The sequence below is a fragment of the Polistes dominula genome, unplaced genomic scaffold (assembly GCF_049000335.1).
Source record: "Polistes dominula isolate Pdom_NZ unplaced genomic scaffold, Pdom_raw_medaka contig_25, whole genome shotgun sequence".
Classification (NCBI taxonomy): domain Eukaryota; kingdom Metazoa; phylum Arthropoda; class Insecta; order Hymenoptera; family Vespidae; genus Polistes; species Polistes dominula.
This window is the reverse complement of record NW_028301094.1, coordinates 3,136,279-3,157,403: the sequence shown is the minus strand read 5'-3', so window position 1 is coordinate 3,157,403 and position 21,125 is coordinate 3,136,279. Positions and strand designations below refer to the sequence as shown.

The 21,125-nt window shown below is 26.6% G+C and overlaps 2 protein-coding genes across 7 annotated transcripts in view; one reads left to right on the top strand and one right to left on the bottom strand.

Moving 5' to 3' along the window:
- LOC107063776 (neo-calmodulin) overlaps positions 1 to 21,125 on the bottom strand; it is a 139,257-nt gene that overhangs the window by 27,433 nt on the left and 90,699 nt on the right. For all 6 annotated transcript variants that reach the window (XM_089176530.1, XM_015315864.2, XM_015315863.2 and 3 more), the window contains one exon: positions 401 to 646. In XM_089176530.1, the coding sequence (XP_089032656.1) occupies positions 401 to 646 (246 nt within the window). The remainder of the gene's footprint in view (positions 1 to 400; positions 647 to 21,125) is intronic.
- On the top strand, positions 11,125 to 19,236 carry TpnCIIb (troponin C type IIb). The gene is made up of 5 exons (XM_015315868.2): positions 11,125 to 11,476; positions 12,188 to 12,206; positions 13,695 to 13,838; positions 15,444 to 15,692; positions 18,146 to 19,236. The coding sequence occupies exons 1-5, from the start codon at positions 11,474 to 11,476 to the stop codon at positions 18,172 to 18,174; spliced, it is 444 nt and encodes a 147-aa protein (XP_015171354.1). The 5' UTR covers positions 11,125 to 11,473; the 3' UTR covers positions 18,175 to 19,236.

The window sequence follows — 21,125 nt, the reverse complement described above, 5'->3', positions numbered from 1 at the left end:
ATTAAAATTTGATCGTTCAGTAGATAAATAAATTTATGGTCAGACGTATTACTTTCTCGTGCATCAAAACACGTACTAGTAGTAGACATATATGTACAATACAAATATTACGTAATTATTTCGAATCTGATTTAAATGTACGATTTTCGTTCTACATTTATTTATTATTATTCTTTGTTCCTTTTACTACCTCTTTTAATATTTAAATAATTAAAATTATCGATTATACAATTATCATAAAATTTCTTTTGAAGAAACGTTCGAAAGTTTGATATATAAATTATAACCATAATAATTATCATCTAACAATGACACGCATTAATATTTCCTCTTTCTCTTCTCGTTTTCTTGTTTCTTTTTTCTTTTTTCGAAATTAATTGAACATTTTAATCGAACTTACCAAGTTTATGGTTACGATGAGATCGTATTGTTGCCTCTGGCCTTTCTTTTTGTTCTTTCCCGTTTTAACGGAGGCAGCCTTAGGGGTAACTTTGACCTGTCCTTTTTGTGCAGATGGCTTCTGTGCTGGTTTAGTCGCAACCTTGGCACCAGGTGCACCCTTTTGTCCACCAGCAAGCGGTGCCTTTTGACCGGCCGCACCTTTCTGATTTACGTGGCCTACTCCATCGGCTGGCTTGTTGCGTGCCTGATGGATAAAAAAACAAAAAGTGTAACTGGTTAGATGTAACAATGATAAGAATTTAAGTACTTTAACATAGATAACAAATCATACGGATTGAATAATACGTATCGTAAAGTTTTTTTTTCAAACTCTTTCAAAAGTATTATCGTGCGTACACGATAAAAAAAATAAAGAATAAAAAAAGAAATATATAAATTGAAAATATTATAAATTATTAAAATAATAATATTAGTATATTATATACATAAAAAACTTATTTAATATATTTTTAACATATATTATATTTTTATTTTTTGTATTTTACTAATTAATATATTTTTTTTTGTTATTTAATTATATATAATTATTATTATTAAAAGAATAATATAAAATATATAATATACTCGTATTATTTTTATTTGATTTATTTTGTATATTTTTATATTTTTATTTTATTATTTTTATATATTAATTGATATAAATTTACATATAAAAATATATATTATCATAGAATGACATGAAAATTTCTTTTTGTTCATTCGAAACACCCTGCTATAACATCTGGGTCCCATACTCTAAGCTAGAAAAGTATGAATGCGAAACTTAACTCGATTATTATTATTGAAGTAGTTTGCTCGTGTATATACGCGTGCATTAAGTTGCAATAGTCAAAATGAAATTTCACTGTGCAAGTCGACGGGACTGTTAAAATGGGAAATAAAAGGAAATAAAGATAGAAAGGAAGGAAGGAAGGAAAGAAGGAAGGAAAAAAAGAATATAAAAAGAATCCGGAAAATAGTTTGAAGAGAGAACGAAACGTGCGAGAAGACGAAGCTTTAAAATTATCGGCTCGTAAATTCTCGTTCTTTTAGGTGGTTACGAAAAAGATGGAAGATTTTGTGATATTTTCCTCGTGTATAGGAGAGGTAAAGAGGCCCATATTGTGTTCTCTCGAAAATAATAACAATAATCCTCATATGCCAACGTTGTTTTATCGTCTTTCTTGCAGAATAAAGCTACAAGAAGAAATTGTAGGATGAAGAAGAACAAGAAGAAGAAGAAGTTCTCTTTTCCAACCAACACTATTCACCAAAAGTTATATTTTACTCTTAAGAATTCGTGTAACTTTATGATCGTTACTAAACAGTTGCTCGTAAAATTTCCCAAAATATTCTTACACAGTTTCGCAAATCTTATTATTCTCGTATGAATCATCTTTACGATTTGGTGTCATCGTGTGTCGTTACAAAACGACGATCATCTATCCATCCCGGAAACAGAAATCTAAACAAAATCTAACATTGCAGTATAAACGTTTATCTTTTAAAACTATTTTATCGTTTCTTATTGGCAGACGGAGACAACGATAACGTTCACCAAAAAAAAAAAAAAAAAATAAAAATAAAAAAAAAATACAAAAAGATAATATGTAAATACTTATTTGTTGTTTACGATGATTTTGGAAAAATATCTTTCATAGAGGGGAGGACAATAATGTTGTGGTGATTCTTCGATCTTTAATACATTCGGATTTGAGTTGAAAAGGTTTTTTTTTTATCGAAAAAGAAAACAAAAAGTGTTTTGATTTATTGGTTTGATTATTGAAACCAAAGGAAAAATCTGGGACAAAGGAAATGGTCGATGTTAAAGAGGAAATGTAAAAGTAATCTTGTTTCTTACTGTCAATGTGAAATCCTAGAAAGATAGCCAAAATTGGACCATCGTTGATCACAAATCCTTGTTCATCCCTTACAAACCACCCAGAAACGTTTGTTTTTTTTTATCTTAACGATATTTCACTTTCAATTCTTTTTCTTGCTTCTCTTTTTTGTTTTGTTTTATGTTAAAGAATCGAATTCGACAAACGTGTTTTCAAACGATCGTATACGAAGCCTCCCCTTTCTCTCATCCCCAATGTAAATTTAATTTAACGAATAAATCAACGGTGAGAACGATGGTTACAAGAATGGAACGGGATCTTTTTAAATGAACGAACAAAATTTTTTTTTTTTAATATTTTAAAGATATGCAAAACGAATTTGTCAAAAGCTTCATCACGTTATCTCAATAAATTTGAATTTTAACGATTTATTCTCGAGAATATACAGGGTGATTCACCAACACTTGCCACCTAAATAGCTCTGAAAGTATGAAAGTACCAGAAAAGTGGATAAAGAAAAAGTTGTATGAAAAATTCAGAACTACAATATGACATTAGTAGTTTTTTGTTAGGTTGAAATATTTTTGAGATTTATTGGTCAACTTTGTTCTTTTAAATGCAATGTTATATTTTAATACTTATTTTCGGATAGCGGCTGACAAGACGAATCCAATGATGTGCAACATTAAATACAAAATTTGACAATGACCAATAAAAACTATTCGGAAAATATCTGTTCCGTTCGTAGAACAACTAAAGAATGACGTCACCCTGACGCAACCCTGACGCGACCATGACGCGGAAGAGTTGCATTGTGGCTAGCTTGTTCACCAGTTTTTACTTTTGTTGACTTTCAAAAATATTAATGTTGCATATCATTGGACTCATCTTGTTAGCCGCTATCCGAAAATAAGTATTAAAATAAAACATTGTATTTAAAAAAACAAAGTTGACCAATAAATCTCGAAAATGACTTAACCTAGCAAAAAAATACTAATGTCATATTATAGTTCTGAGTTTTTCATACAACTTGTTCCTTATCCACTTTTCTGCTACTATCATACTTTCGGAGCTATTTAAGTTGCACAAGCTGCTGAATCAACCTGTATATTCTAATGAATTTTTTTGTCCTCAACGATGTTAAAAATTCAAGTTTCTTTTCGTGGTCTATCACTAAAAAAGAAAAGAAAAAAAAAGAAACAAATTATATTCGAAGAAGAATAAGGACGCTCGATATTTTCAATAAACTCATCATAGTGCGCTATCGAAAGAAAATGTATAGAGGAAAGCCATTCCGTATTCGAACACAGATGAATTTCCTATACCATTTTTACGTAAAATGGATGTATCGATAAGGCCAGCAGATTGAAATTATCCGGTTAGTATTGGTTTTTGCCCCACCCCCTGTCCCCTTCATTTTCCCTTAAGAAAAAAAAAAAGAAGAAAGGACGAATTCGGAATATTCGTCGTGAAACTAACCCTTAGAGGGGAACAAAATATTACTACTAATTATTATTAAAAATAGTATTACTAATACTTTCAAAAATATTATTATTAATATTAAAAATATTATTAGGAGGAATAATATTAAAATATTATTATGATATATTATTTAAAAATTTTATAAATATATATTACACAATTATATATATAATTATGTAATAAATAATATGTATATATATAAAATATATTACAATGTATGATATGTATTCTACATATATCGATTATATTATGTAATATATAAAAAATATTATATATATATATTACATAATATATATGAATATTAATATGTACAAATATATATATATATATATATAATTATATAATATTTATATATTATATAATTATATAATATTTATTATATAAATATATAATATATATAATTTTACATATATAATTTTACATATATTAATATATATATAATTTTTATTTTTCAACTCGAAATTATTTGCTACTTTTTTTTTATCATTTAAATTTAAAGGGCGGGGGGGGGAGTGGTATGAGGGTTTCTTTAAAAATTTTTTTGTTTTTTTTTTTTATTTATTCTTTCCCTTTTTTCAGTTCCTGTTGTTATTTATTTTGCTTGGAAAATAATGATTCGAATATATACTTGACCTCTTCGGTTACAATCTTTTTATATACACGCTTTACACGCGCGTACTATTCATAAATTCGATTTAGTGTGAGGTTAGAGAATCGATATTAAGCGTGTGTAAACCATTTATAAGAAAAGAAAAAGACTATAGTAAACGTTTCAAACGTTGTAGAAATATATCGAACGATCCGTATGTTTACGAACTAAAAACGCATTAACTAAATGAAAAATAAATAAGTATTTGGATATAAAAAAAACAACAACAAATACATACATAAAAAAAATTTATGTAGAAAGAAATAAAGAAAAGAAAAAAAGAAAGAAAAAGTTTACGAGTACAAACGTGAAAAAAAAAAATGAAAAACAAAATCGAATTCGACAGTGAAATGCATTTTCTTTTGACTCCTCGTCATTTCCGTCGCATGCAAAAACAGAGTCTTTCTTATACTTTTATAGTATTGCGCACCAACGGAAACGTGAAAAAGCTTCTCGACGGATTCATTTTCTTTTCTTTTTTTTCTCTTCATATTCTTTTTTCAGCGTAAAACGCGAGCACATTTTTTTAGAAGAAAAAAAAAAATACTCTCTGCAAAACCGAATAAAAATTTCGCGAAGCATGAAAATTCACGAAAGACAGGAATTTACGTACACATAAATGTATATATATATATGCATACTTATATTTATTGAAATTATCAAAGTGCTATCCTCGAAATCACGTGAATGATTAAAAACAAAACAAAAATTTGTTTGCTTTACAGCGAGACGAAAATAATGTGAAATTTGTACATGCAAAATTCTGTTTTAAAAAATGAAAAAAAAAGGAATCAGAAAAGAGAGAGAGAGAGAGAGAGAGAGAGAGATTAATTAGGTGAACCGGAAAGGCCCCGGATTGCCGTATGAAAGATGACGATGATGTTTCATGAGTTTGCCCTGGGACGACGAGCTCATTGTTTCTCACAGTATACAAGGCTAATGATGCTGAGAAATAATTTGCGGTTAGACTAGCTTTGATCTTTCACCTTCAACAAAAACCTTCTTCCCTTTTTTTTTTTTTATTTCTATCTCGTTTCAAATTAACAACAACGTTTTGTTATTATTCGTTTTCCATTCCTCTTTTTGTCCACTGCTAAAGTTTCTTTCTTTTTCTGTTTCTTTTTATTTTAATACTGTATTTTGTTTAAACTACGTTTCGATGTAAAACGAAAATTAGAAAAGAAAATATCGAAAGTACGGAAAAATAAAATGAATATAAAAAAAGCAACGAGAGAGAGAGAGAAAGAGAGATGGATTGATTAAACGAATAAAATCGTTTCGAAAACCAATCCCAACTGCTCAGCCCCGATTTCAATTTCTAAATTTTGGTTTGAATAAATACGCAAGATTGAAGTAACGAAAAACACAAAATAAAATAGTAAAAAAAAAAATGAGAATGTGTGAAAATAGAGGATTATTATTGAGTTGGCAACTAAGTCATTGCGAATTTTGTTTTACACCAAATTCAGTTTTTTGATAGCAAAGATCAGAAATTTTATGAATGTGACATTATGACACTGCCTGATCGATGGCAAAAGGTCATCAACAAAAATGGATAGTACCTAATTTAATAAACTTATATTTTCAAGCAAAAATTTGGAATTTTCATTCTTATTTAAAATCTGCAATCATTTAGTTTCTAACCCAATATTATTATTAATAATTGATATTAAAAACTCGAAAGTTCATCGCCACAAATACTAAATCTCGCCAGTGTTCCCAAATATAAAGGATGGGTTTTACAAAATCGTTTCCCTTTTTCTATCATCATCTTTGTTATCTAGGAAATAAGTTTGAACGATGATAAAAGACCTGAAAATTACTTCCTTCCTCATCTGTAACTAAAACGAATCCTAGTTTGGGGTTTGTGGATAGGATAAGCGAATATATATATACCGAAATTCATGCAAATTCGTTGGTTTGAATATACGACGAGGAGAATGCTAACGTAAGAGTAAATTGAAGTTTGTTTTAACAAACTCCTTGTTCATCGACTCGATGAAAAGTCATGAATGAAGAAAAATATGGTGTACGATGAAATCGTTGAAATAAGAGAATTGAAAACGTGTAACAGCAATACCACCATTATCTCGAAATACTTTAGTTCTAATTTTAATTTTTCTTTTCTTTTTTCATGATAAGTAATTCATTTAATGATAAGTAACAGAAGTATTTTTCAGTAACAGAAGAATTTCTAACTGTTATATCTGTAAGATTTAAACAGATGAAATTTTTAATGTACGAATTTGTGTTAACCCATTACCTGTAACGATTCGAAAATGCAAAATAAAAAAAATTAAATTAACCGTGCAATAATATTCGTACAAACCAAATAGAACAATTTATGAAACAATTGTTTTTTTTTATTTATTTAAATATAAATATTATTCTATACCATTAATTATTAATTTGAAATAAAATAGTGTTGTAATAATTAACAATTAATAAATAAATAAATGTTGTAATAATAGTAGTGTAATAATTTTAAATATTTTCATGAAGTACGACAGGTACGATCTTACGATTTTAACAAATATATTTCGTTCTGAAGTTGCAGTTATTAAATAAAAAAAAAAAAAAACAATTCAAAATTAGCGGGTAATGGATTAAAAAAACGAATGAAAGATGGAAGGAGGGAATGAAAAAGAAAGGAAAATGGAGAAATTAATTGTTAAAGTTATAATTTTGATGAATAACAATTTGTGATTGGAATTCGTGATTAAATATAGCAGAAGCTTGAAAAATATCTCCAAGGTTTATTTAAAATAATAATTCAGGAATGAGCTAGGAAAAGACAGAGAAATTTAAAGAACGAAAAAAAAGAAAAAAGGAAAACAGAAAGAGAGAGAGAGAGAGAGAGAGAGAGAGATATGGTATTTCTCGCGTGGGTAGTAGATCCGTGAAGATAATTATAGCTCTTACCACGTATTTGCCACGTTCTTGAGTAAGACACCGCCATACACCAATGATGCTGGCCTAACCCCCGTCAAGAAAACAAAATCTTACCTTTCCGGTAAATGTTGATTTAATCAAATTTGCGAAACATTCCGATTCCTTCGATTCGTTTTTGAATTTTGTTCCAAACGAGAAAAACAATTAAAAATTAAATTATTTTGAATTGAGTATACTTTGTTATGGTGAATTTAAACGATAACAATATAAAATTATTAATTGTATATGATAATGATTAATTTTTGTCAATATAAATTACGAGATTGCTAATCGAATTGAAATCTTAACGAAATTTGTTTAAAACTATAAAATATATACAAATTTAATAAACTTTATATTAAATTTGAATTAATTCTAATATAAATAGTTTTGGAATTATTTTTCCAAACGAGAAAAACAATTAAGAAATAAGACACTTTGAGTTATAACATTTTGAATTGTGTGTATTTCGTAATGTTACGTGAATTTAAACGATAACGATATAAAATTATAAATTATATATGATAATGATTAATTTTTTGTCAATATAAATTACGAGATTGCTAATCGAATTGAAATCTTAACGAAATTTGTTTAATAATATGAAATATATACAAATTTAATAACCTGTATATTAAATGTAAATTAATTCTAATATAAATAACGTTATACTGGCAATTTTCTCTCTTTTTTATTAATGTTCATTTCTCAAATAACACGTTGAAGTTAATTACAAAAAGATTTTACATTATTAAAATAGTAAATTACATTTAAATTACGAGTTACTCCTGTTAAGTGATTACAAACTGATAGTTTGAGCGGATTGTTGCTGTTGGTTCGTATCGGATTAGAAATAAAATTAAAAAAAAAAAGAAAGAAAATACGACATGGAGCTTTGCTAATTTGTCCGACCTTGTACGATCTACAAGATACGTACATACTATACCTGGAATATACATCTCATTAGTAGTACACGTGGAAAACTCTCGAGCAGTTACGTGGAAAGTTTCAACGTTGAGATTTATCGTAAACGAGTTGTTTAATTAGAGGTTAATGGTTAACTAGAAACACGATTATATCGTGTTAATACATTTTTTTTTTACAACCCTATTTTTCTATTCTTTTTCTACTTTAGTTTTTTGTTTGATTTCATTAGTCGAGTTTAAGTATTCTTCGTTGCATCGAATAGAATCAAAAGAATCTACGATATCGATTGGTTGGATAATTAATGCAAATCTTTGATTCTTTTTACACCTGTAATGTTACCAAATTATTTGAAGATATCATCTCGAACAACTAAAGAAGAACAGACAAAATTTTATTGATTTGTTTACTTTTAAAAATTAAAAATGGTACATATTTTTTTTAAAGATTAATACATATATAATATAATTGTATTTTATAATGTAATATAAAATTATATATTATAATTACATTATATAATAATAATAATAATAATAATAATAATAATAATAATAATAATAATAATATAATATTATATATATAATATAAATTATATTATAATAATATTAATTAATTTATTATATTATATAATTTAATAAATTATGAAATAATACAATATATTCTTTAATATTATTATAATAAAATATAAATTAATAAAATGATAAAATTTTAATTAAATAATTAAATTAGATTTATTATTATAGAATAAAAATATATTAGAATAAAATAATAAAAGAAAAATTAATAAAATTATTAATAAAAAATAAATAAATAAAAATATAATTTATATTATATATATAACATAATTATATAATATAATTTCATATTTATATAATATAATTATATAAGATATATAGTACAATATAATTTCATTTTCATATAATTCAATTTAGCAATTTTCTCGAATATCAATCTTTTAATTTATGTTATCGTTCATCTAATAAATGTACGCTTATTACTTATATGATTAAAAATCAAAATATTTGTAGCAAATAAATAATTGTTTGGATGGGATAAATAATATAACATACATACTTATTTCCTTTCCATATATCCTTCTTGAAATCTTAGGAATTATGACCGAATCACCTAATCACCACATCAGAGTTCATCATACTACTTATCACAACTGTATCAACAGAATGTCCCAATCAGTTAATCACTTGAATTCTCATTTGATCTTTTCAACCAATACATATCCTCCATTAAATTCTGTCTAAATTCACTGTAGAATTGTACAATTTATTATAAATTATTGCAAATTATTATTTATTGCTTAATTCATTGTTTTTTTATTTTTTGTAAATATCTTTATATACTTTTTTATTTTTTTTTGTTAAATGCATTATAAATAGCTTAATTTATATTTGTATTGCTTATATCTTATATTTATATTTTTATTATTTATTAACTTTCTCTTTTTTTTTCTTTGTATTTTCTTTGTATTCTTTGATTTTTTTTTTTTTTTTTAACTATCAATGGGTTTGTTTATCTCATCAATAAAAATAATATAAAATAAAAGAACAAAATATGATATGCATATAAATAAGCGTGTAACAAAATATCAATTATATTTCTCGATTATTTTCATTGATAAAAAACATTGAAGAATTATTTAACGTGAGATTAGAACAAAAATTCGGCAGAATATATTAAATTTCTTGCTAACCGATAAAAAAAAGAATTCGTCGATAGGTTTCTTCATCGAGGGAGGACGTGGTAGACCAATGGAAAGCAGCAATATCATAGCCTGGAATGTTTTGAAATAGCACAGGTCCCCTCCCCTTCTCCACTTCATTCCTTTTCATATTTTCTCTCTTTCTTTTTCCTTTAACACAGTCACGACCGACTGATTTCTACGAGCATCCTCTTTAAAAACGTGAAATACTTTCATCGTTTTTTTTTTTTCTCCAACGCATTTTGTATCTTTTGCCGATCCTTAGGGAAATATTTAACGGGGGGGAAAAAAATAAGTACGAGTAAAGATATACCATTTTTTTATATATAAAAAAATTATATTATTTAATATATATTTATTATTATTATTATTATTATTATTATTATTTGATAGAATTTCGAAGACCTGTACTAAAAAAAAAAAAACAGCAACAAAAAATGAAAATATATATATATATATATATATATATATATATATATATATATATATAAAATTAAAAAATATTATATAAAAAATATTTTTATATATTAATTAAAAAATAATATATAAAAAAATTATATTATTATTATATATATTATTTATTATTATTATTATTTGATAGAAATTCGAAAATCTATACAAAAAAAAAATTAAGATAAACTAAATTAAATAACTAGTAAATATATACCATTTATTTATATATATATATATACATTTATCTGATAGAATTTCGAAGATCTATTCTACAAATAAAAAACTAACTTTCCGAAGTAAGATAAAAGAAATAAAAAAATTAGCAATTCAAAAGAGATACTTCTCTTTTAAGAAGAAGAACATTGGAATGAGCTTATCGAAAGCTTTCCTTTTTCCTTTTTTTTTTCTATTATATTTTTTTTCTCTTTTTTTTATTCTTTTTCAACTACCTTTCCTTACCGAAAGAGAGTAGTTGATCGAAACGAGTGGCACTGGGAAAATAACGTCGAATTCGTGACCCCTTCCGATTGGTTGAACAATTTCAGGATGAACTGTAGCATTATAGCAGCGAATAAGAGAAGAGAAGAGAAGAGAGAAGAGAAGAGAGAAGAGAAGTGAAGAGAAAACGAATGAAGAAAACTCGTTCGTTCCTTCGTTCCGGGAGGAGGAGGAGGAGGAGGAGGTATGGGGGAGTAGAATTTCTGAGTTTACTCTTTCCACGTTGGAGCTTATAAAAGATATTCGGCACAGCTTTGGACGTTTAGTGTTGAAACGAACGGCGAGTAAGTGGTCAGGAATTGGAGTGAAGAAAAAAAAAGAAAAAAGAGAAGAAGAAGAAGAAGAAGAACAGGGATAAGAAGAATAAATAACAAGACAAGAAGAAGAAAAAAAAATTAACGAAAAAAGTGTCGTCCCAAAATCTTTGTATCTTTTCCCCATTTCTGGATACTCTAACGATTAAGAAAAAAAAAAGAAGAAACAGGAGGAGGATCGAGAAAATACAAAACAAAAAGGGGAAAGAACAAACTCGACGAAATGGTTGGTTTCTATGGTGGTTTTTCTATCGTGCGTTGTTTTTGTGCATATATGGATTGAATGAAAAAAAAAAAAAAAAGGAAAAAAATAGAGAGAGGGCATAAAGGGGAGGTGGAAAAAAAAAAATAAGAAAAATAGTAAGGAGTACAGTTATTTTTTTGGAAAAAAGTTCACCCTTTTGTTGTACCCCTTTTTCTTCGACCAAAAAGGGAAAATTTTATTATAGTTATTCTATTTGTAATATTATTATTATTATTTTATTTATTTTTTTATTAATTGTATATTATTTATTTTATTATTATTATTCTATTTAATTTTGTTATTATTACACATGAATCGATCGAAATACGATTAGGATCACAAGATCGATAAGGAAATGCGTTCGAACTTATCATACAGCTCAATATTTTTGATAATTAATCATATATATGTTTAATTATTCTGGGACCTTGAAAAAGTCCCAGAAGCGGACTTTCTCAACACAATTATTGCAAGTGAAATTGACCAAAATCATTTATCTCGTTAACATCAACGAATCATTCAAAGGTTTCTGTTCGATTTTTTAATTATTCATTTTGTGTGATCTCTCTTTTTTCTTTTTGTTTTTTTTTTTTTAATTTCTTTCCTTACGTATTAAAATAATCTTTAGTTATAATTATTAAATTATAATTATATCGTTTATTAAAACGCCGTCATTCCTTTGATTTGTTTCAGGACGAGGAACAAGTACAAAGTAAGTGATTGTCGTTTATTATTTTGAAATACTTCCTATCACGTATGTTTTTTACGAATTTATTTAATTTTACGAACTATTGTTTGAAATTTTATACGCGTAATAATTATACACTCCAAAAGTAAGAGAGAAAGTAAAGAAATTAGGTTAGTTAACCCTTTGCAGTCGAGGGCTCCGCTATGGAGAGAACGAACAAAATAAATAACAAGAAAAAATTAAAACAAATTCAATTTTGTCTACAACATATCAACTGTGAGTTTTCTTTTAATGTACATATATCATTTACTTATAATATGTAAATATGATTTTTTATTTATCGAAATTGAGTTGCTGATAATATGAATGAAAAAAAACTTCGTGTGCAAAGGGTTAAATACGATTTGTTTTCGCGAGAAAATCTCAAAAGGAATTTATTATGATCATGGTTGAAGAAGAGAAGAATAAAAATGAAAGTTAAAACACGGCATACTATTTATCTATCGTTATCATGTCAACAAGTATCATCTATAGTTCGGAGTAAAGTATCAAAGATAATGATATATAAATCTTTCGTTTTATATTACGAGATACAGAATCATCTGAATGATCAATCTTACAACAGACACAGTTTTTCGTTAAAATTTGTCATTGCGACATGTGAGTGTTTTCGGATGTGTTATATCCGCCATATGGAAACGTTCAACTGGATTTTGTCAAAATATATATTTTTAAATATAGATTTTAATTGGTTCAAGTTATAAATATTTACGATACTATTATTAATACATTAATAACAATTTACGTGATTTTTCGTTTGTTATTTTAGTATTGTCAATATTAATTTAATATTTATTATTTATATTTATTCACACATTATTAAAATTAATTTAATTTGTTGTTTGTTATTTCAATATTGTCAATATTAATTTAGTATTTATTATTTATATTTATTGATAATTAAAATTAATTTGATTTGTTGTTTGTTATTTTAATATTGTCAATATTAAAATAAGACAAATCAATTAATATTATTATAAAGATTATTATTATGTGTCGTTGTTTTAGAAAAGAAAAACAAAATCCGATGTTATAAATTATCTACAATTTTTTGATATATATATATATATGCATATGTAAATAATATTGGGAGTAAAATTAAGCTTTTAGGAAAAAGTATTCACATAAAAGCTGAAAGATAAACCGACAGATGAGTTTAAAAGGAGGTTGCCAATGAAAAATAAACTGTTGATTGACTCTGCCGCGTTATTTCGATACCCGCGTTCCTGGCATAACCTATATATGTATAAACAAATTGTAAAAACGGCAATGACGTTGTCGTTATAATTGGAATTAACTTTGTTTATATATCCTTGGTGAAAAATAGAATTAAAAATAATCATAATATTTCGAAAAAAAAAAACGTTTTCTTCTTATTTTTATTTCATTTTTATTTTTTTATTTTTTTGTAATTTCTTTTTTCAAAAAATTCGTTTTTGATTACTTCCGTAGTGCTCAGGAGAGCTTTTTCCATGTTTGATTCCACTAAATCCGGGAGAATCGAAAAGGAAAAGGTCAGGACCATCTTAAATACTCTAGGACACACTTTTGACGACCATGAACTCGAAGTATTATTGAAACAGGAAGATGAAGATGGTGAGTAGCCAATTTTCCCATTTTTAGATATTTTTTTAATATCTTTCTGATATTTTGAAAATTATTTCGAACCTTCAATCAAAAAATAAACAAAAAGTACCAAAAAAAAGGTTGAATAAAGTAAAATTGTTGATTTTTTAAAATTCATACGATGATACTTGTTTCAAAGTAAGAGAAGAAAATTATTCTTTCGGTTTAAAAAAAAATAAAAAAAAATAAAAAAAATAAAAAGAAGAAAATGAAGAAGAAGAAAATGAAGAAGAAGAAAATGAGGAAGAAGTAAAAGAAGTAGTTGCAGCAATAGAGTAGGACATCGCTATCGAATAGGGGAAACTATTAACGAACGAGAAACTCGTAACGAGCTAGAAAAGTCGCTCGAACTTTGACGTAATTTATATCCCACTGTAAGATATTAATTAAGATCGTATCGTAGTGGAACGTTCGAGTAACACTTCGAAAAGGATTAACGTTTTGTTCTCTCTCTCTCTCTCTTTCTATCTCTTTCTCTATTACTCTTTGTACTTATAACGAACAAAGTTATGGAAAACTGACCGATCTAGTTTTGTGATAAATATAATGTCACTAACATTTACCCTATTACGATGTTATTTTAATGAAAAAGGTATCAGGAAAAATCATAAATTCGAGTATATATATACGGTGTATTATATCCGAAATATTAATGTATAAAAATAAATCCAAATATTCAAATTTTTAATTGACAAATTTGTTACGTGTTGACAAGCGATCATGTAAGAAATCTTGACATTTTAAAATTTCGATATCTTTCTCACAGAGTAACATATAATTATATACCAAATATAACATATCAAACACCAATGATACAATAAAAATCAAAATAAAGGATTTTCAAAAATTTCAAAATTAATGAAATTGAAACCCTATCAATTGAAATTTGCATAATTAAATATATCAAGCCATGTCAAATAAGAATATTGTTCGTGTTAACGGTTGATTTGTTTTGTTAGAATCGAAGATTCCGTTACTTCGAGAAATGAGTATAGTATCCTAAATTCTATGGATTTAAATTGTACCAAATGGTCGTTAAAGTTCCTTTCTTTTTTTTTCCTATAGTCTTCTTCTTTGTTTTTTTTTTCTAACAAACAATGGAACGGCTTTATCAGCGTTCGATGTCGTTTACGAACGAGACTCACAGGTGCTTTAGCCATTGTAGCATGGCTCAGCTTCTAAATCGGCCCTTAAATTAGATTTCGGTCCTCTGAATTGCCTCGGAATCGAGACAATGCTCTGATGCAACTCCTGCGTCCTTTATCCTTTCCAGGTATATATAGTAGGGAGTATTATCATGCAGATAGTACCATTATTATATATGTACACCCCTCACTTTCTATGTATATTACACGTGTATTGTTTATCGTATGAACCGTGTATAATGATTTCATCTTGAACATGATTCAATCTTCATACATAATTGCATTCAAAAACAATAATAATAAAATCATTTAATATATTATATTCAATTAAATTGATATATTATCAAAAAATATTATTCAATTTTTGACTACTTGATTTAAAATATTAATTAAAAACTTAATCATGTTTTATTTTTTGTAATTTTTCTAGGAAGCGGTAAATTGAATTTTGATTCGTTTTATCGTGTGGCAACGCATTTTCAAGAAGAAGACGACGAGGCCCTTCAAAAAGAACTCAAAGAGGCATTCCGTTTATACGACAAAGAGGGTAACGGTTATATACCAACTAGTTCGCTTCGTGAAATCTTGGCAGCTTTAGACGATCAAATAACGCCTGATCAAATGGATGGCATGATCGCTGAAATTGACACCGACGGTTCCGGTACCGTTGACTTTGACGGTGAGTTTCTTTTTCTAAGTATATTTCAATTGATCTTATTTTTGTTTTACTTTGACGATGAATTTTTCCAAAAGTCTTTCAATTTATCTTAATTTGTTTTATTTTGATGATGAATTTTTCCAAAAGTCTTTCAATCTATCTTAATTTGTTTACTTTGACGATGACCTTTTCCAAGTGTCTTTCATTTATCTTATTTTTATTTTTTCTATAACTCATAGCAATTAAATATAGACAAAATAGGCTGTAGCAGTAGTATGATATTAGGGTAATGAGATACCACAAGTAATATATTTTATTTCTTTCGATATTAAAAGCTTTCAAACAAATTTAACGTTAATAACGAGAAGACCCATTCGTATCATAAAAGAAGAGGACAACATATAGATAAATAACGTTCGTATATGTGTTCTACTTACACATATTATCAGGTGTAAAAGTTAAAATTTTAATTACGCGTAATATCTCTATCCTTCAAAGCATTTCTATCACGAATGAAAGGAACTACTACTCTATACACACACAGACACACTTCAACCTTTATTCACGCTTGGCTTTGTACGAATATTTCTCGTTTACCACATTTTCCATATTATACGTGTGAATTTTTAAGTAGCTACAAAATGGACGCTTTGAATTAGACTGTTAACAACTTGCAAATTTGCAAAAATATATATATGCATAAATGAACATTTTCAAACATAAGAAATACTAAGATTTTTTCTATTCTTTTGTCAAAATATATGTCAAAAGAAAAAAACGATAAGTTTATCTTTTATTAAAATTATATTATAAAAACATGATGGGGAAGCATGTTTATGAAAGAAGAAACGAGGTTTTTTTCTTATCATTCTTTTCTTTTTTTTAAATTTCAATTATCATATGAAAACATCAAAGCTTAAAGTTAAATTCATGGAATTCAAATTTAAATAAATAAACTGCAATTCCATTTCCAATTATTTACTTTTATTATATTACTAAGAAATGATATACGAGGGAAATGAAAATGCGTGTTACGTGTGTGTGTTAATTAGATAGAAAAAAAAAAAAGAAAAAACAAGAATAAAAGTTTCTTTCGCGTATAACGAAGCTTATAAAAGAAAATAAATAAAATGATGGAAGTCTCGTTAAAAGTTATAGAAACGGAAATACGTTCGATTTACTCGAAATCGATTTAAAACGTTATTCGCTCTTTTAACATTTTTCCATCCATTTTTCTTCGAAAGTTCGATCAAGCGAAATTCTTTTATGTTTTCGAAAAGATGCAACTTTGAATTTTCAAGATTTAGAGATATTCAAGAATTTGTCTCTATATATAGAAAATCCATAAGTTCAGTGAATTCCAAATAAATTTGATAGTTAAAAATTTATTCTCGTTCGTAACATACGTTAAAAAAGATTTCGTATTACAATAATAAAAAATATAATTATATATTATTTTAAAAAAAATATATATTTGTAATATACTAGCTGTGATCCACCACGCGTTACTGTGACTCATGTGAGTCAAAATATGACGTATTGTATAAATAAAAGTTAGGTTATGTTCAACTGTTTCGCACACTCACCGAAATCTATGACCAACAGATGGCTCTGGACTTACTTTTATCTTTTTCGTTTTTTTTTTAAATTAATTAATTATTTTATGAATAAATTAATGTACTAAAAACCTAGCTGTATACGAATGCAACGTTGTGTCAAAATTTCAAGACAATCAGTAAAGTATTTTTGGAGATTACCAATTAGGCACAAACGAAATCTACATTTATATATATAGATAAATAAATAAATAAATAAATAAATATATAAAAAATATCATTCAAAAATTTCATATTGCAATAATAAAAAATAAAATTATAAATACGATTTCTATAAACACTTTTATTATGCTCTTAATGAGTGCAATAAAAAAATATTTAATTGACATTTTATTGGAAAAAATAAACGATCAAAAGAATTTTTCTTTATAGTTCGTTGTATTTTACGTATCTAGAACAGAACATAATCATACATAATTTATAATCCGAGAGAAAAGAAGGAGTAGTGTAATGGGCCATTTATGATTGAACGCGTTACGAAGAAGAATAGTAATAAAAGAGGGTTATATTCGTAATCGATTCGAATGTTGCGATGTGATATAATGACGAAAAATTATTGATTATGGTATCTATTGACTATTGTAAAGAGAAATAAATATATTGCGAAGTAGTAATGGACGTAGAATGATATCAGACTAACTCAGTGGTTTTTCAATAAATCGAAATACTAACATCAATAATAACAATAACAATAATATAACAATAGTAATAATAATAATTTAACAGAAGTTAGATTATTATCAGAGATAGAAATTACTTATCTATTATAGAAAACAAAATTTTAATAATAAATTTATATTATACATTTATAATAAATTAGATTCGATTTCTTGAGTTTTTCTATTTTTTTCTTTACAGAATTCATGGAAATGATGACTGGCGATTGAGACGTGCAAGGAGAGGGAAGGATCTATCGAAAAGGATTATATTTTTAAAAATTAAATTTATTAAAGCTGTGCCTTTTTAACAAATCAACGCAAATCAATATTGCCTATCGTTGAAAATGTTATTTATTTATTGTATTTGAAATTCGACGCTTCCGTATCGTTAAATTAATTTTTAAGCTGGATTTGAATAATATATGTATGTGTGTGAGTGTGTGTGTGTGCATGCTTAAGCGTAGGACCCGTATCCTCGCATAGATGCAATAATAATGTACGATAGAATTTTATGAAAAAAAAAAAAAAAATATATATATATATAATAAAATATAGCGAAAGTATTCGAATACGAATCGAAATAAAAAAGCTTTCTCTTTTTTTCTTTCTCTTTTTAATTCATTAAATCTTTTGTTTATTATTAACGAATGATATACGTTTCTAAAGCCTTATTAATGCTTCAGAATATTAAAAAGTGAAATTTATATATAAAAACATCATTTTTTTTTGTATCGAAGGTACTGCAAAATAATACTTTCTTAAATGAAAAGAACTTCATTGAAGACTCGTACTATGTTCACACATAACGCAGCCATTTAATATCTGTTTGTTACAACAGATTAATGGCACAATGTTCATCATTGTCGATGATAAAACAATTCCGAACAGATCAACGTAGCATCGTTGTAAATTATGGAACATACCGATAGCAATTCTTAATTTTTTTCATTGTTTATTTATCGATATATTATTTAAAGATTATCTAATTCCTTTGATTCTTTAATTATACAAAAGTTGGCGCTGCATTACAATTTAGTAAATTTTAATTTATTTAGGTTACAAATTTCTTTTTTTATGGTCTTCTTAAATGAAAATCGAATGTTAGTAAAAAGATAGGATTATTTTATTTTAACAATAAATAAAAAAATTAAAAAGAAAATTGTGTGCACAAAAGTTGTAGTTTCTTTTTCTCATTTTATAGGTTATAAGATCAAAAATATCCATTTTTGGATTAAACTTAGATAATTATGTAACTTTAATATAAAATAATAAACAACATTTGGAATATTATTCTAGTTTATGTCTAGAAATTATTGTGAATGTTATTTTTTTATCGAAGATATTGCAAAATAATATTTTCTTAAATGAAAAGAACGCGTTTGTTTTATTCATTGAAGACTAGTACTACGTTCGCATATAACGCGGCCATTTAATATCCGTTTGTTACAACAGATTAATGGCAGAATGTTAATCATTGTCGATGATAAAGCAAGTCGTAACAGACCAACGTAGCATCGTTGTAAGTTATGGAGCATACCGATAGTGAACATTAGTCATCCATGTGCTTAATGAATGAATCGATAACCATACTAGCTAGTTACCTTCCATTCTTATCATTTGGAAGCTCTTTAGAGTATCATATTAGTTAAAAAAAACATATGACATTCCTAAATTTTACGATTTGTTATTACATTATTATTATTAAATGTTGACGTTGAAAAGATGAGAATTAGTTTGCGAGATGATCAATGAAATACAATGAAACATCAACGATTTTCTATTTATAAAATCATTTTAGACAATTTCATTCATTTGTTTAATCTTGACGTTGAAAAGATGAGAATTAGTTTGCGGGATTATGAATGAAATATGCATCAACTATTTTCTATTTATAAAATCATTTTACATAGTTTCATTCAGTTGTTTCATACACGATGGTTAATGGGTTTAAAGACTACTATGTTAAAGTTTGTAATTCATGGTTAAATTCACGTTGATTAATTCGTAAATGCTAAAGGAATATTATCGTTTAGATTATCAGATAAAACTAAGATTGTTATTTGCAATTAATTTGATACAATTAAATCTCTCGGTTTTTTTTTATTTTGTTTCATTAAAATGAATATAAACAAATTAGTATCTGAAAGCAAGAAAAATGCGACGCATCAAATGAATTTTATTTTATTAAATGCTTCTTTATATTATCCTTTCATATATTTGATTATTTGATCTCATATATATATATATATATATATATATATATATATATATATATATATATATAGTATATGTTCGAAATATTAATGTATAAAGATAAATCCAAATATTCGTTCTACCAACGACATATTTGTACGTGTTGACATTTCTCCATGTGAATTTTGATATTCTCCAATTTCAGTCTTTCACGATAATACACACACACATATACATAAGTTCATGTACAAAAAATAAGAGAAATATAAAAAGAAAACGTAATGAAAATCGATACAACTTAAGAACTTGGTGAATGTTATAATCTAATTTCTTACTTCTAAAACTTAGAAACACGTTTTAAAGGATCTTCTGCAATAACATTGTACCCTAAACACCTCTGATATTAAACTACTACGAACATAGAAGTTAGTAAGAGGTCATACATGGTCGCTTACGTAATAGGGTGAAGCAATTTCGAGGAAGACTACTCTCCATGTGAGATATTTGTTTCCGTGTTAGAGAATACCTAAAATGGGGAAACAGGAATAGGCCGTCCGTAGAGCATGGCTTCCATGGCCGATTAGACAGACATCTTCTCAACCCTTCGGATACAACACACCAAAGGTCTCGTTACGATCCTGAGACCCATAAACCTGAACGACCCTATCAAGGTCATGTTTAACAAGTTTAACGTGTAATCAAACGATAACACACATGTGTGTATTTATTTAGTGATACTTTTGTATTTGTCTTTAATTGTTTCTTTATATTTTCTTACATTTCGTTATTTTCAGGAATAATAATAACGTCAAAAAGAAAAAAATAAATAAAGTGAAATAGGAAGACTTTTTTCATAATAATTTTGTTATCTTTTTCGAACTTTTTATTTCTATCTGGATGAACGAACTCGTCACACTTTTCTTTTTTTTTCTTTATACGAGTTAGAAAGAGATAGAAATAAATAAAGAAAGAAAGATTCAGAACCC